At 40.3% G+C, this 17,935-nt stretch overlaps 1 protein-coding gene across 6 annotated transcripts in view; it reads right to left on the reverse strand.

Moving 5' to 3' along the window:
* ZNF131 (zinc finger protein 131) overlaps window positions 1-13,659 on the reverse strand; it is a 30,047-nt gene extending 16,388 nt beyond the window's left edge. Inside the window, exons 1-5 of one of the 6 annotated variants that reach the window (XM_044232352.1) lie at window positions 13,459-13,659; window positions 13,049-13,209; window positions 12,390-12,528; window positions 11,223-11,324; window positions 4,924-5,068 (exon numbers count right to left, since the gene is read on the reverse strand). In XM_044232352.1, coding sequence (XP_044088287.1) covers window positions 4,924-5,068; window positions 11,223-11,324; window positions 12,390-12,513 — 371 coding nt within the window. In that variant the 5' untranslated portion in view covers window positions 12,514-12,528; window positions 13,049-13,209; window positions 13,459-13,659. The other 5 variants (XM_044232356.1, XM_044232353.1, XM_044232358.1 and 2 more) reach the window with 5 other exon arrangements.
* Window positions 13,660-17,935: the final 4,276 nt, after the last annotated feature.

Here is a 17,935-nt window from a genome sequence, read left to right on the forward strand (position 1 = left end):
TAAAATCTTAAAAAAAAAAAAAAAAAAGACTGGCCCTTTTGAGTCAAAATGGAAGAGATAATGGGTCTTTAAAGTTTTATGAAAATGCCTTTGTGTCCCTGACCATTCTGGATGAAACGTCTGGGTAAGAGGAGGGGTAACTGGAAAAGGGGTGAAGTTACAGCTACTAGAATGGGACACAGTGGTTCTATGGAGGCGAAGGGAGAGCAACAACCCTGAAACCTGCAAGAGAAAAACCTTAGACTCAAGAGGTACGAGGGAGGAAGGTATTAATGGTCTTTGTCCTTTAGAACTGCCCCTATGGCCTTCCTCTGTAGGAAAATGCACTGATGCACCTCTCCCCTGCTGTTATAAGCAACTTTAAATCAACTGCTAGATCTACTCTCCCTTGCCCAATGACTCTGACCATGATTTGATGATCACTTCCCTTAACTATACCCAGAAGTCTTTTGGAAACAGCAGGGGATGGCCAAGTACCTACATGTTCCATATTGCCCCACTGCTATTCCCAAAGCTGAGGTTCAGTTCATGAGGTGGATAGTTACCACTCAAGTGGCATTCAGGTGCATAAGACAAAGAATGGTTTGAACTGACTGCCTTCAGACAATCCCTCCAAAAAAAACAATGACCAGGTTCAATCCGGGAAAGGGGGAAGCCACATTTGAGGCTTCTGCCCCAGGAATGATGATGGTCCTATTCTGGGGCACAAACCATTGTAAACAACACTTTCTTTCCAATTCACCTATATGCCCTAGGGAACATACTTCTTGTATTAGAGCCAGGTACTAACTTCCCTCCCCAAAAGTATGATGACTTGTGCTTCAGGGGTGGGCAGAAGAGATCATCTAGTTTTTAAGGAAACACCACTAACAGATCAGTTTAGTTCTCAGATGATAGAAGTGATGATCTCTCCAAAAACAGGGCAACTTTTGGGTACTTAGGGAGTTTCCTGGAAGAATAACTGACTTGTTATTTACATGTGCTCCTTGGGTAGTTTTCCCTACAATGGGAATCATCCAATTAAAAAGGTGACACAAAATTTGTGTCTGACTTAAGCCTATGTGATCAATGACACCACTTGGGCCCTGAAGTCATTCATGTAAGCCTCAAATCACTGGTTAGGGTAATTATGGATGATAGAATTGCCCTAGACTTCCTCCCAGTGCGCCAATGCAGAGACTATGCAAGTGCGAAAAGATCTTGCTATACTTGGATTAATGTTTACCGCTAAGTGGAAGAGTCAACACAAAGACTAAAGATAAAAGCTACCTGGCTTTCTAAGTTGGTTGAGTCCAGGACCTCAGGGGAGTGAGTGGATGGTTAAGCTCAGCGCTGCAGGGTGACCACATCCTGTTGCTTCAAGTTCTGTTGACAGCTGCCTTAATTAAATCCAGTGTGAAAAAAAAAAAAAAACTGAATGGATTAGGACCAGTCCCTACTGACCAGAAATCAGAGGGGTCACAGAGTAGTATACTCCTGGAAAAATTTACCAGAAGCTAAAATAATGTAGAAACAAGGATATTGTTGGAAGATAACTCTCCATGGACCCCTCATATTTCTCTAAGTCTTGTAAACAAAGATACCTTTTGTTCTGGATCTTTTCAAGCTTGTCTCCACAGCAAATAGCCTTAGAAGAGAATGCTCATCTGCTTAAATGGAGCACAGTTTCAATTATTGCCCAGTATAATGAAGATAATGGCCCCTCTAGGCAGGTTTGCTTGCACCTCATTATAAAAAAAACTTTGGTTTCCTAAAGCCAGGTGTTCCTCAAATGTGATGTAAACCACTGTGAATACATTGGGCACACACCCAGGCCACTGCTGTCACCCCTAAGGGATTGTGGGGGGCACTGAGAAGGGCAAGAAAAACTGGTATAAGCATGGAGTTCATGCTGCTCCTTATGCTGTAAGAGAAATGAAGGCCCTTCTCTCTGGCTCAGGAGTCTCATGTCTTCTGCCAGCATCCAAAAAAACTGGCAGGCCAATTTATAGCTTGCGAATAGGATAAAATCTCAGACCCTTCACAGTTCTTGACAATAACCCAATTTAAAAATGGGCAAAAGATCTGAACAGACATCTTGCCAAAGAAGATAAACATATGGCAAAAAAGCACATGAAATAATTTTCATCATTAGTTGTAAGGGAAATGCAAATTAAAACCACTATATACCTACTAGCACAGTAAAATTAAAAGGCCTGATCCTACCAAGAATTAGCAAGGCTGTGGAGCAACGGGAACTCTCAAATACTACAAGTTGGAATGTAAAATGGCACAACAATTTGGAAAACAGTTTAGCAGTTGCTTAAAAAAAATTAAATATACCTACTATACAACCCAGCTATTCCACTCCTAGATACTTACGGAGAAATGAAAGAATAGCCACTTTATTTGTAATAGGTGGAAATACCATCAACAGGTGGTACAGCCATACAATTGAATACCACTTAGTAATAAAAGAGAACAAAATACTAATATCCACAACACTGACAAACCTCTAAAACATAACGCTAAGTGAAAAAAGTCCAACAAAAAACTATACTCCATTTATATGATATTCTAAATAAAATACAACTACAGTGATAAAGACCAAATCAGTGGATAACTGAGGCTGGGGATGAGGGCTGACTAAAGAGTCATGAGAAAACCTGGGATGATGGAAATGTTCCCTTGTCTTGATTACGGTAGGAATTACACCACTGTATACAACTGCCAGAATTCAAACGCGGTATTAATCTGGTGAACTGTTTTACATGTAAATTACACCAACAGGTTGGAGAAGAAAAATCTATAAGGCAACTGCTGCTTCCTAACAAATTATCAAGAACTCTGTCCTACACAAATTCAAACGAACAATAATGCAACTCCAGCAAAGCAAAATAAGGTCCTCATACTTTCGTCAGTGTCATTCAAAAAGATGACACTATATTCCAAAAATACTTGCATACTGCGAATGTGAGCAGAGCACCTAATTCACCTTTTGAATCTGCAAAACATTATATAATAATCTCAATACACAGTTGCCTTAATCAGTCAATTTAACCACAACTAAATTAATTTTTATTTCTAAATTGCATTATTATAAACTGCCAATACATAAAGCTGCTGTCTTCCTGTTTGTAAAGAACTCTTCAGAGTATACTGCATGCCGAACTGGTTCAAGAAACAATTCAACATGTAACTGTATTTATATTGAAAGCATTTACTTATGGTTTTAACTACTATAAGGATCCCACTCTTATGATAATCAATCTTCTAAAAGCTTCTAAATAGGCAGGCCTGGGAAAAGAACAGCTATGCCCAGCTGTTCTTACCTTCATCTCCCAATGACTATACACATGAACTCAATTTCTAACCCTCCCAAATCCAACCTAGGGTACTGTCAGAATATGTTCCACTGCTCTGCTGTAAGGACCTTCCCCACAATGAGATACTTACTACTCACTACTTTGAGCAAAGGGACCACACGGATAAAACATTTTTCCAAAAGGTTCTCATCCAGAATTTAATCACAAATCTGATGTTGCCCCATCCATACTGTATTCCCTTTACTTGCATTTTGAAAAAGTATGGCATCATAAGATATATATCCTCAACACACCTCAATTTTGTTGAGCATGTCTCAGCTCTCCCTACAGGAGAGTGCTGATCCGGTTTTAATCAGCATGCACCCATCCGTCCATTCACAAATGTGTACCACACACCTACTATGTGCCAGGCTCTAGGCATCAGAGAATATATACACACCAAGCTCTTGGATTAATCTTGAATTCTGTCACCAAACTAATTAAAATGGAAAAATGGTACTTATGGATGATTACAGTTCAATTATTTCTTAGAATTATTCTAAATTACATCTTTTGACTGAACCACACCAGTGAGTTGGACTAAATCATGTTGCCCCGTTTCTAACTGAGTTCACCAAACTGCACTTTAGTGTTATGCCAATGACTACACTAAGGTCCTAAGAAACAGAGCCAGGAGATATAAAATTGTAAGACCAGTTCAATTTGGAATACTATATGCCAGATACCATGCTAAGTACTTTAGATGCATTAATTCATTTAACCCTCACAAATAATCCTATTTAGAAAGGACTATTATCCCCATTTGACAGATGAGGAAGTCAAGCTGCTGACAGGTCGAGTAACTTCATAAAGGTCACACAGTGGTAGAGCTAGGATATCACCCAGGTTACCAGACTCGAGAACTCCTGTTCTTAGTCACTATATTACGGTGCCAATATTCATTATGAAAGACGTTGGAAGTCTTTATTCATTGTATCACTTAATGTATCACTTAATACATACTCTCTATGAGAAATTTTCTGTCTGAATACCAGGAATTGCTTCTAAGCAACTGGTTTGCTCGCATAACCAGGCATAATGTAACTTAGGGTTTTTCTTTCCTTTCTCTTTGCACTAGTTGCTTTAGAGTTCAGAGTGAGATTTAGCCCATCTAGCAAGTATACAGACTTAAACGGCAGGTGTACTGGCTACCATATTTCTAACTTCACTGATTATCGCCCCCATCTCATCTATTAATCTTCATCCATTTCCTCACTTATTTTTAAACAGTATTAACTTAATCTTGGTAAGCCAAACCCTTTTTAGAGTAAGGCTTCATGCAATTAATAACTCAAATCCAACGGAACAGTTTACAGGGACCCAGATAACTCTTTAAATGCTGCCTCATCCTCCTCATTAGACACAAAACATGCTACTTTATTTAGTTAACCTTAGCAGTTTTTACATAAGGACAAGAAATCAAGTGTGAGAGAAAGAGCAATCAGTATCCAGAATTTTACAGATCCTTAAATAGTCTTAATTTTAAAACATCAGTTGTTTATGACATAACATATAATAAAATCTTGACTAACAGGGTGTACACGACTGAGTATAACTGTGTCACTAAGAAAGTAATTACCTGACTTCAAGGGCTTTGATAGCTTCTAGCATTTGTAGGAACTCTGCTGCTTTCCATACATCATTGGCTTCTTCTTCTCCTTGTATCATTAATTTTGCTGTATATGTGAACTCAATTAAATGACGGAAGGCCATTTTACTAACACCTGTAGAAAAAGAGATGTCCATTAGCATGTACTCACATTGATTCAAATGCTCTAACATTAATAAAGAAAAAAAAAGCGCAGTGTTAAAACCTGATCAGTATCTGAATTTTGGAACATTATTTCCTGGTGGAATTTTCATTAATGGTACCAAGATGGTAAGACTGTACCAAGTTCCAGCAATAACTACCAAAGTGCTTTAAGATCTTTCCCAAAGATTTCTAAGTCCCTTATGACCTACCTATCTACTCAAATATATGAATGGGCTATTACAGGTCAGACATGGTACTTTACTGCAAGGATCTCTGAATCAACTCAGCTCCGAATCTTCAAGAGCTTTCCACAGTTTAGCAAATAAAGTTCCATACCACTCAGCCTTTATTTCAAGGTATTTCACATTATTTTTCTATTTACCACTATCTTTCCTTCCAAATTTTAAATTCTATAAATCCCATACTATATACTGATCTTCAAACCCTTCACTTCTAAAACTTCCTTGTCTTTATTAACACTTACCCTCCTTCCTGAATGCTTAATCACTTCATCTTTGTGCAAATCCTACCACCCTTGAAGGCTCAATTCTAATGCCACATACTAAATGAAAATTTAATGGTCTGCCCTTCCCCCCACCCCTCAGGTGAACTCTGTACTTGTTCTGACAATTACAACTCATGGGCATCTTTTGACTCTAAGCTAAAGGGAAATGATTTTTGTCTCTGTACACTCACCTCACAGTATCTAACACAATGCTCCCTAAAATGCAGAGACAAGTAGGAATGAATAAGAGCTAAAGTCACTTTCAAAATTAAGCTTCCATAATTCCAACTTTTCTTTACAAGTTTTAGGTTTAAATGTTGGCCCAAAAGATACTCTATTTCTTTGTGCTCTTCAATGCTATATATTATTATTTCAATCTGCTAATGCAAGGCTATAAAAATCTACTGAAACAAAGAGAAAACTAGTTTATTTGACTTTTAAGTAATCTCTACACCCAACTTGGGGTTTGAACCTCCAACCCTGATATGAAGAGTCACATGCTGCACCATCTGAGCCAGACAGGTGTTCCAAAAGAAAACTTTTAACAGAGAATTTTCACACTAAAAAATGCCCATGTCCAAACTGCATACAATATACACAACTGCAAATATAAAAATACTTTTATGTTCTTCCTAAGTACTTTATATACCTGAATAAGCAAACTAAAATAACTGGATTCTTTGAAGGTTACTTTTGAGTCTCCTACATCTTTTTTTTCCTGGTTATTCTTTTGACCATGTTATTCTTTATTATAAGAGAGTAACTAGATTTTTTTAAGCAGTTTTAACCAAATATTTAAAAGTGCAACAAAAGTCCATTCTAAAAACGTGTGTAAATTTTTCTTGAAGTGGAATGAGGTTTTGATTTTTAATCAAACACACACACATAACACTACAAATACCAAGCACAACTCCAAACATCTCATAATTATTAACTCAATCCTCACAACAATCCTAGAGAGAACTCTATTGTAACCTCCATTTTACAGATAGAAAAACTGAGGCACAGAAATTAATAACTGTGACTTTGGCAAATTAATTGAGTGATGAAAACTAGAATCAACCCCAGATGGCCCAACTCCTAAGTCCAAAATAAAGATTTATACACTTAAAAAAAAAAATTATATAAGATGACAGCAGGAAACATTCAGGCTTAGAAGAGTTTGAATACTTATGACTTCATTCGCTCATAATCTCTCTCTTTTTTTAAGATTTTATTTATTTGACAGACAGAGATCACAAGTAGGCAAAGAGCCAGGCAGAGAGAGAAGAAGGGAAGCAGAGAGCCTGATGTGGGGCTCGATCCCAGGACCCTGGGATCATGACCTGAGCTGAAGGCAGAGGCTTCAACCCAGAGCCATCCAGGCGCTCCAGGCTCATAATCTCTTATTTGTAATTCCAAAGTCCCCCAAATCTCTTAAGACCAAAGTTTTCCCATAAATTTGGAAGGAAAATTTGATTTGAACTGACATGGGGCTATTTACGGTCTTTATCCCACTTAGAGTAAATATTAATATGCTACTCTTCCAAAATACTATTTGGTTATAGGATGTCACCCTAGACCCCACTGGGAATATCACATTACACATACCGCATTACCTTTAGAAAACTTGTAATTTCAAGAAACATCTAGCCTCCAAGGATTTGAATAAGGAACTGTAGACTTATTTCCCAATTTTGGTTAATCAGAATCATTGTAGACTTAATAAAAGGATGGGTCCCTGATCTCCAGAATCAAAAGTGGGACAGGCAACTTTTTTTTTTTTTTTTTTAAATAAGCATCTTAGGTGCTTCTTAAGTTGTCAGTACAGCATTAGTTCTAGGAATAAATCATTGACCTGATCAGCTAACATGAACTAAACTGGTAACACCTGCCCAGGTAAGTGACATGGTGACAGATGCAATTATGAAGACACTATTCCCCATCAGGACTAGTTTGGTAACTTTCAAACCCCAGCCCACTTACTAATTAATCCTTTGCTCCTTTTATAACAGAAGTGTGCAGGAGAACACAATTTTTCTGAGTATCTAAAGAAACTATTAATATGAACACCTTAACCTGAATCTTCTTTTTTTTCACTTAGGAAGAAGCAAAAAAGGGTAGCATTCTAGATCTATAGAGTGAGGTCATTATTCATATTTTAGAGATGGGGGTTCCAATTCTAGCTAAGAGGAAGAAAGCACACTCATCCACTCCCCACACTCCATCTTGTTCACCGCTTACAATCGTAAGTCCTGGGAAGAATACAAAAAGCAAATGTATTCTGAAATACATTTGATAAGGATTCTGAAAGACAAACAGAAACAAGCAGGCTGGGGAGAGAAATCAAAACTCAAAGAACAGCAGTGAGTTTCCTGGGATTTTATTTTTCCTCCTATATATCCCAACTTGACTTGAAGACAGCCCAAATCCCACTCCTAGGTAGCAGGAACAGACAAAAAAGCTGCAGAAGAAACTCTTTCTGGCTAGAGAACCAGAAAAGGGAATGGAGAGTATATGCAGGTCTGGAAATACTTGGTTTTTATTCCTCTCAGCCCTGCCTCAAAGCAAGTTCCAGTTCTGATGCTGCACACTGGTGGCTGGTGGCCACCAAGCAGGTACTAATCCTTAGAGAAAGTTTTTCTTTCTGACAGAGCTAGGAAACATACTATGATCTGAAGAGCATGGAGAGAAATCTTAATTTTTTTTCTCTCACCGCTTTGTCTAGGAAACAGATCCCACTGTGGGAAGGACATGACAGTACAAGGAAGCTAAAACCCCAGTTTTCTAGCCAGACAATCAGGAAAAGTTACTCCTTGGAGGTAAAGTGCAGAAATCAGAAGAAGGAACTAGAGAAAGGTCCTCTGTGAATAAGTTTTGCTCTAGCCACCAAGCTACTCGTGTAGAACTGAGCTGAGGCAGCACAGCAAAGGATTTGAATACTGCACTATGATGCTGACTACCACCCAGATGCTGAGCACACCTGGGACCTGAACACAACAAAAGTTTTGAAAACAAAATTGGAATTACATCCACAGTCCACATAAGGCAGTCTGAACCTAAATCAGGTTGAATGCCTGCTAGAAACAAAGCAAACCCAAATCAAAACAAAATAAAATGTATTCTTCAGAGGATTTTAATAGCAGAGTATCATAAAATTCAAAATGCCATGACATAATGCAAAATTACTTGACGTATCCTATATATTAAAAAAAAAAAAAAAATATATATATATATATATATATATATACACACATACACATATGCAGCATTACCCAACATGGCCAAGCTTATACAAATGACAACAGTAAAGGAAACTTGGGTTTTCGAATTACATGGCCAGGCTTTTTCTATAGCCAGGTGACCTAGACAGGTTGTACAGTGATCCCAAAGTTAATGGCTGAAGAAAACACTGAGCCGAAATGATTTTTTTAAACCTGAATCTGGTAAGTAACAAAAACAGAAATGTTCTTACATTCTGTTTTCTCATTTGTCCATAAAGCTTCTAAGTGCTATAATATAATGAAAACAGTAGGTCAGAGGCGCTAAAAGGCACAAGAAACCATCTCAAGGTGATCAGTCTCTAGAAGAGAAGATCCTACTTCTCCAGATACACTCTTTGCTCCAAAAGCAATGCATATTCTAGCCTGGGCCACTTGTTGTTGTTGTTTTAATCTTTTAATTTTTTTTTTTTTATAAACATAAAATGTATTATTAGCCCCATGGGTACAGGTCTGTGAATCGCCAGGTTTACACACTTCACAGCACTCACCATAGCACATACCCTCCCCAATGTCCATAATCCCACCACCCTCTCCCTCCCCACCGAGGGCCACTTATTTTTTGACTGTTTAAGATTCTGCCTAAAAAGCAGAAGTCAGGGGGACCTGGATGGCTCAGTCGGTTGGGCGTTTGCCTTAGGCTCTGGTCATGATCCCAAGTCATGGGATCAAGCCCTACATCAAGCTCCCTGCTCCATGGAAACTCCTGCTTCTCCCTCTGCCACTCCCCCTATTTGTGCTCTCTCCTTCTGTCAAATAAACAAACAATCTTAAAAAACAAAGAACAAAAAACAAAAAACTTAAGTCAACTCCTTTTTAAAATTGTTCCTCTCTCTAAGGTAGACCAAACTATTCATTCTCTCTCCTCAGCTACATCACTCCACTATAAAAGTCTCTGTAACACTTTTGGTATTCCTTTCTATACCTGTTGGTCACCTGTGATTAAATCTGCAAATTCTTTAAGGACTATCTTATTCATCAGTTCTTCACTTCCTGATTCTACTATAGCGCACAACACATAACAGGTATTCAATTTGACAAACAGACCCAATTTATAAAGCTTTGACAAGGTATCAAACACTACGCTCAGCACTCTGCATGTTATTTCAATTAATCATTACAAGCCTATAAAGTAATAAGGCCTCTTCAGATGAGGAAGAAAATATGCAACTGAAGTAAAATAACTTGCATGGCACCAGACAGTACCTCAGGTAAATGAATGGATGAAATCTTGCCCTGTAATAGAAACCAATAGTGTACAGGCAGCTAGATTCTCACTTTAGTAAGCTTTGTGGATTTCCATTATGCCTGGGGCTCTGTCCATCACAGATAATGAAAAGATTATCTATGGATGTATCAGCCAGAATGTTAGATAAACTGAAATGTACCCAAAAGAGGAACGTGCTTAACTTTTTCATTTTCTTTACTCCCCAGGGCACCAGATTTCCCCAAGGGAATAGCGTTTCTAGGCAACTCACTCATAACAAAGAATATATACGCCGTCAAAAAGATACAAATCCAAGAACACTGAAAGAACTAAAATTCTGTATTTATGTAGGCAAGCTTATTTATTTCCTACAGTTTTGAACAATAGGGAGGGATAGCTAATGTAGCAGTATAAGCCAAAAGCATAGTAATTAATAGCGTCAAGTGAATCCCTTGCTAGCTGGACAATACTGAGCAACTAACAATTTATAGCCTGTTCCCTGATGTGTAAATTGGAAATAATACCACTTATTTCAAAGGATTGCGGCAAATCTCAGAAAAGGCACACAAACGCAAAGCATTATTGCTGGCACTTAGGGAAGCTATTATTATAAAAAATCAAGCAAGTACCAAAACCATTTTCTACTTTAAAGCAGTATCTACTGAATGATTCCTTCCATCCCAGACTCTAAACACTAGAACTTATGAATGCTACTTCAGTTCATCTTTCCTAGCCTCTTCCGTATTATGGCAGCCCATTTTATTTTGTGCGTGTCATATGTACCTTTGCTAATAAAGAACCTTCTACCGCAACCTGCAGCATCCCCACCAGTCTGAAACTTTGGCCCACTGAACAAAGATGGGATTCACTTTGAATACAAATTTTCCAAAGAGAGTGACCACTGGTTTTAGAAGTGGAAAAGACTACTTTAAGAGACCAACATCTACCATCTAATGTAAGAGTTTTTCCTGACGGATCATTTTACCAAGCACTTTACTGAAACTAAGAATTCTCAAGTGTCAAAAGAACAATTTATCCAGTGACCTAATAGGAACCACTGATGCCTATTTCCCATGGTATCTTGCTAAATTAACTAACACTTCTTCAACAATTATAATGTTTGCTAAGTATTGTATTTAAAATAAGCATTTACCTTCTATCTCCACCAAAGGTTCCTGAGTAAACTCCTGAAAGAATTTGTAGAAGAACTTACTGCAAGCAGCCAAAACAGCCTTGTGGGCCTTAAAATGGTGTCCTAGATTAAAAAGAAAAAAAAAAAAAAAGAAAAGAAAAAAGAAAAAAAAAAAAAAAAAAAGAGAATCACATATATTCAAAAATCAAAAGTAAAACCAAAAAACAAAGTAGGAAATTATATAAGGCAGTCCTTTCTCCATAATATAATCATAATACTATATAAATTACTGAACTAAAGTCAGAATGTTCTTAGTAGCTATCTCGACAAACTTCAATTTTAATTAGACACGAAGCCAGATCTTTACCTCAAGGACTTTATTAAGTCAGTTTTACAAAAGCCAGTTTACAAAACTAAAAGAGGTACGGAGCTTCTTACCACTTAAAGAGTCCAAAGTAAATCCTATTCATGTAAAACTCCTAATTATAAACACAACCCAAAATGTTACATCCATCATTTGGAAAGAGAGAAGAAAAAGCCATAGAATAAGCATAAAGCTGGATGTATTTGCTCTGGAACATGTTAATAATGCCTAATATTTGGAAGCAGTAGACCTACAATACAGCAGATCTATAATAAATAGCCTGCCTTGAGATGCCTATTTTCACTAAATAGAAAAGATACCCAAGCTGCATTTGCCTCCATTATAAGGACAACTGCTAATACTGGTAAAGACCCCACTTGATTTGAGGTTTCCCGAAGAGGGTACCAGTGCTGCAAAGGAATCTCACATTCTCCCTCCAAGACCATCTGGGAAACTAGAAAGAATCAACACTTCCCAGATGACTGCTCTGAAAGTCTCCTCAAAGCAGCTTATGTATGGAAGGCTATAAACCAAAAATTTAGAGATATTCTCCCTAACTCCAACACCATCATCTTGCACTCAAGGGTGCAATGGGAAAACGTACCAAGGCGGCAAAGAAGCTAAGATTATGTTGAAAGCATGACCAGCCAACCAGCCTTCTGCAACATGGTCTACAGTGAGTGGGCACTGACAAGTCCCTGCCAGGTCCCAGCGCACACTCAATAGGCACAGGCCACACAAGGGGGGTATAAAAGGACGGTGGGGGAAGGTGAGATAGGAACGGAAGCCACAAATTCGCTGCTCTGCCCCACCACTCTACCCACCGTCGACAATCAGGGTGATGTCAGTAAACCGATCCTGCTCTCGCTGTTCATTCAATCGGTCCAGGATCATTTTATGATGTTCCGGGAACTCCTGAAGGCATTCCATCGTCTCTTCGGCCTCCATGGCCGTCGGGTTGCTCTACAAAAGAGGAGCATGATAATGTACACCCATGAGCTGAGGCTGAGGCACAAAACCCCTAAAGCCTAAAACAACAAAAAACAAAACCCCAGCTACGTGAAAAGAAAGGGGGGGGAGGGGGAGGCAAGAAGAGAGGCAGGCGAGGAAAGAAAGAAAGGCGAGCCGGGTGGCCGCCGCGCGTTGGGGGCCGGAGCCGCGGCCGCGGGACTCCAAGCCTGACCTAATTGGAGTCGGGAGACGCGAGCTGAAGCGGGGTGGGCAGAGCGCCGGAGGCTCCGGGCGCCGGGGCGCGCAAGTCCCGCAGAGGAAGGGACCCGACAGCCGTGGCGGTCCCCTAACGGCCCGCCAAGCCCTTCTGCCCGGCCCTGGCTCCCGCCGCCCAGGGACCCGGTCCGGCCCGCGGCCCACAACGACTCCCGGGTCGCCTCTCCCTCCCCCGCCCCCCCTCTTCTCCCCCGCCCCGACCGGGCCGGCACTCACTCAGGGAAGGAGGAGCGGCCCGGGTCTGCGCGTCACTTACGTCGACGTGCTGCGTCACGCGCTGGGCTCCGGCTGACGCGGACGCCGACCAAGCGTCCACCACTGAGGAAACGGGCCCCACCCCCACCCGCCCGACTAGTAGCGGGCGGAGTCAACCGGAGGGTTTGACGCTGGCCGAGGGTGAGGCCGCGGCCGCTAACGCTGCAAGGAGGAAATCCGGTCAAGGGCGGGGGGGGGGAGGGTTCTGGATCAGCTCTGAGCCCGGCAGTACCCCGGGGCGGGGTTCCTAAACCACCGCCTTTCCACCCCCCCGCCGCCGGCCCCCGGGTGTGAGCGCTTCCGACCCCGACTTCGGAATAAGCTCGCCACTCGGTCCCGGTGCGCTTTTATTCCGCGACTCCTCCAGCCCCGCCCCCCTTTCCTCCCAAGCTTTAGGTTGGCCCGCCTTACCTAGCTCGCGATCCTCCCTTTCTCCTCTCCGGCCGTCAGAGCTTCTCCTTCCTCGCTCTCCCCTCTCGGAGCGAAACTCAGCCCACAGTGTTCCCTAGGTCTGAACAGCGCCTCGCCCTCCATTTCCTCGCGAGTGCCCGGACGCTGCCTCCGCTGGGTCTGGCCGGCGCACGTGCGCTCGCTCCGAGACCCGGACGGCCGCGCCGCGGCGGCCACGGGCGCGAGCACGTTCAGGCCGCCTGGGACCTTCCTCCCGGGTGCCCGCCCTCTCCACGCTCCGCAGGCAGCACGTGTTTGCTGGGCTCAGGACCTGGATCTGCTTGGATTATTTACGCACGATGGTAGTACTCCGGATCTCCACTCCCAGCCCCCCGCGCTTAAAGAGGCCGGCGACTTAACGATCAGCCTCGCTAGGCTGGGTCAGTCACTCATTCACCTGAAAACCAAAAAATGCTCTTGGAGGATCACGGGTCCGGAGGTGACTTTCTTCTCTCAGAAGAAAATAGAGTGGGGAATTAGGGGAAGACTCAAAGAGCTGGCTCTGGGCAGGAGGGAGTGTTATTATTTCAACAGACGTGTATTGAGAGCCAGCGCTGTGCTGGGGACTGGGAAATCAAGTGGTGAACAAGGGGTGTGTGGTGTCTGCTTTCCTAGTCTTAGTCTGCTAAAGGAGGTAGATATTTTGTACAGTTAATTGCCTGGGTGCAGAGTTCCGAGTGTCAAGAGATGTGAAGACCAGGGGCGGTTAAGGAAAGCTAGTGACCTGTAGGAAGCAATAGGAAGTCTGAGAGTTCTTAACCCAGTGTACAGTACATTCGGAGGCAACGAGATTATAGCATTTTGAGAACTAAAGAAATGTTGGTGAGACAGACCCACAGGGGCCTTGTAAACAGTGTTAAAGATGATAGATTTTCCTAGGATCGAAAAGGGAAACCTTGAAGCTTGAGCAAGCTGGTGACCTTTTAAGATTTACTTACTTTTTAGAGAATTCTAGCCCCAGTATGGACGATAGACTAAATGGGAGAAGGTGCAAGGAATAGAAACCAGTGGGAGGCTATTAGTAATCTAGATGAAGGGATTAGACCATTAGGTGGAATCCAGAAATAGGATCAACGTTGACTGGAAAGCATGTCATGGGTACTAAATAAATGTTGGCTATATTCATGGTGAGAGAAAAGAACACTCAAGAATGGCTCCTAGATTTCTGGCTTGAGTGGATGGTTTGTTGGAACCATTTTACCAAAATGTAGACTATAACTGGAGAAAATGATTGGGGAGAAAGGATGAAGAGGGAAGAGATCATTTTAAGGAGACCGCTAAATACAGATGATGTCAGGGTGCCTGGGTGGCTCAGTCATTAAGCTGCCTTCAGCTAGGTCATGATCCCAGGGTTCTGGGATCTCACGGGCATCAGGCTCCCTGGTCAGCAGGAAGCCTGCTCCTCCCTCTCCCATTCCCCCTAGTGTCCTGTCTCTTGCTGTGTCTCTCTGTCAAATAAATAAATTAAATCTTTAAAAAAATAAACAAACACAGATGATGTCAACAAGGCATTTTATATATGGACCTGTGTAGAATTCAGGGGAGAGAGAGAGTTTTAGGGAATTGGAAATTTTTAGCCTAAAGTGGGTATTGAAGCAATGAAAACAGATTTTTTTCATCCATCCTATTGCAAAACTAACTAATTAAGATTTTAACTCCAATATACTTAACGTACAGTGTTATATTTTCAGGTGTACAATATAGTGATTCAGTAATTCCATACATCACCCGGTGCCCATCACAAGGGCACTCCTTAATCCTCCTCATCTATTGCACCCATCCCCCACCCACCTTCCCTTTGGTAACCATCAGTTTGTTTTCTATAGAGTTAAGAATCTGTTTCTTGGTTTGTCTTTTTTTCCTTTGCTCATTAAATTCCACATGAGTGAAATCATGTGGTATTTGTCTTTCTGACAGACTTATTTCACTTAGCATTATACACTCTAGCTCTATCTATGTCCTTGCAAATGACAAGATTTCATTTTCTTAAATGACTAATATCCCATTGTATATACATATACCACTTCTTTATCCATTTATGTACTGATGGACACTTGGGTTATTTCCATAATTTGGCTATTGCAAATAATGCTGCTATTAAAATAGGGGTACGTGTATCCCTTTGAATTAATGTTTTTGTGTTCTTTGGGTAAATACCCAGTGGTGTGATTCCTGGATTGTAGGTTAGTTCTATTAACTTTTTGAGGAAACGCTGTATGTTTTTCAGAGTGCCTGCACCAGTTTGCATTTCTACCAACAGTGCAAGAGGGTTCCTTTTTCTCCACACCCTCACCAGCACCTGTTGTTTCTTGTGTTTTTGCCATTCTGACAGATGTGAGGTGGTATCTCAGTTTGATTTTAATTTGCACTTCCCTGATAATGGGTGATATTGAACATCTTTTCATGTGTCTCTTGGCCATCTAGGTCTTTGGAGAAATGTCTGTTCATATCTTCTGCCCATTTTTCAATTGGATTATTTGGATTTTTTGGTGTTTGAGTTGTATAAGTTCTTTCTATGGATACTAACTCTATCGGGGATGTTATTTGCAATTCTCTTCTTTGCGCGCGTCTAGGATTTTTATTGTTATTCTTTTACATGTTTCTGACCAGTTTTCCCAACAACATTTGTTGAAAAGACTGTCTTTTTCCTGTTGGATATTCTTCCCTGCTTTGTCAAAGATTGACCATATAATTGTGTTTTCTGTTCTGTTCCATTGAACTATGTCTATTTTTGTACCAGTACCATCCTGTTCTGATTATTACAGTTTTGTCATATAACTTGAAGTCCGGAATCATGATGCCTCCATCTTTCCTTTTCAAAATTCCTTCGCTATCAGGGTCTTTTGTGGTTCCACAAATTTGAGAATTGTTTATTCTAGTTCTGTGAAAAATGCTATTGGTATTTTGATAGGGATTGCATTAACTCTGTAGTTTGCTTTGGGTAGTATAGACTTTTTAACAATATTTGTTCTTCCAACACTTGAACATGGTACTTCTTTCCATTTCTTTGTGTTGTTCTATTTCTTTCATCAGTGTTTTGTAGTTTTCAGGATACAGATGTTTATCTCCTTAATAGGTTTATTCCAAGGTATCTTATTTTTGGCATAATTGTAAATGGGATTGTTTTCTTAATCTCTGCTACTTCATTAATAGTATATGGGAATGGAACAGATTTCTGCCCATTGATTTTGTATCGTGCAACTTTACTGAATTCATTTTATCAATTCTAGTATTTTTTTGGTGGAGACTTTGGGTTTTCTATATAAAGTATCGTGTCATCTGCAAATACTGAAAGTTTTACTTCTTCCTTTCTGATTTGAGTGCCTTTTATTTCTTTTTGTTGTCTGATTGCTCTGGCTAGGACTTCTGGTACTATGTCGAATAAAAGTGGTAAAAGTGGACATCCTTGTCTTGTCCCTGACCTTAGGGGAAAAACTCTCAATTTTTCCCTCTTTGAGTATGATATTTGCTGTGGGTTTTCCATAGATGACCTTTATTATGTTGAGTTATGTTCTCCCTCTAAACCTACTTTGTTGAAGGCATTTTTATCTGAATGGTATTTTTTGCTGAATGTTTCTTCTGTATCTGTTAAAATGATCATATGGTTTTTATCCTTTTTCTATTGATGTGATGTATTATGTTGATTAGTTTGCAAATATTAAACCATACTTGCAACCTGGAAATAAATCCCACTTGGTCATGGTAAATGATGTTTTAAAATGTATTGTTGGATTCAGTTTGATAGTATTTTGGTGAGGATTTTTGCATCTATCTTCATCAGAGAAATTGGCCTATAGTTCTCTTTTCTTGTGGTATGTTTATGTGGTTTTGGTTATCAGGATGATACTGGCCTCATAAAATGAGTTTGAAAGTTTTCTTCCTATTTTTTGGAACAATCTGAGAATAGGTATTAACTTTTTTTTTTTTTTTTTAATGTTTGGTGGACTTCGCCTGTGAAGCCATGTCTTGCTGGACTTTTGTTTGTTGGGAGTTTTTTGATTACTCATCCAGTCTTCCTTGGTAGTAATCAGTATGTTCAAATTTTCTTTCTTCCTGCTTCAGTTTTGATAGGTTGTATGTTTCTAGGAATTTATCCATTTCTTTTAAGTTATCCAGTTTGTTAGCATATAGGTTTTCATAATCTTCTCTTACACTTGTTTGTATTTCTGTAGTGTTGGTTGTTATTTCTCCTCTTTTATTTGTGATTTTGGGTTTGTTTGTTTTACTGTCCCTGCCCCCCACCCTCAGTGAGTCTGGCTAGAGGTTTATCAGTTTGCTGATCTTTTCAAAGAACCAGTTCCTGGTTTGACTGATCTGTTTTTTGTTTTTGTTTTCTTTTAAGATTTATTTATTCATTTGACAGAGAGAGACACAGTGAGAGAAAAGGAACACAAGCAGCAGGAGTGGGAGAGGGGGAAGTAGGTTTCCTGCTGAGCAG

This window comes from Neovison vison, chromosome 1, assembly GCF_020171115.1.
Source record: "Neovison vison isolate M4711 chromosome 1, ASM_NN_V1, whole genome shotgun sequence".
Lineage (NCBI taxonomy): Eukaryota > Metazoa > Chordata > Mammalia > Carnivora > Mustelidae > Neogale > Neogale vison.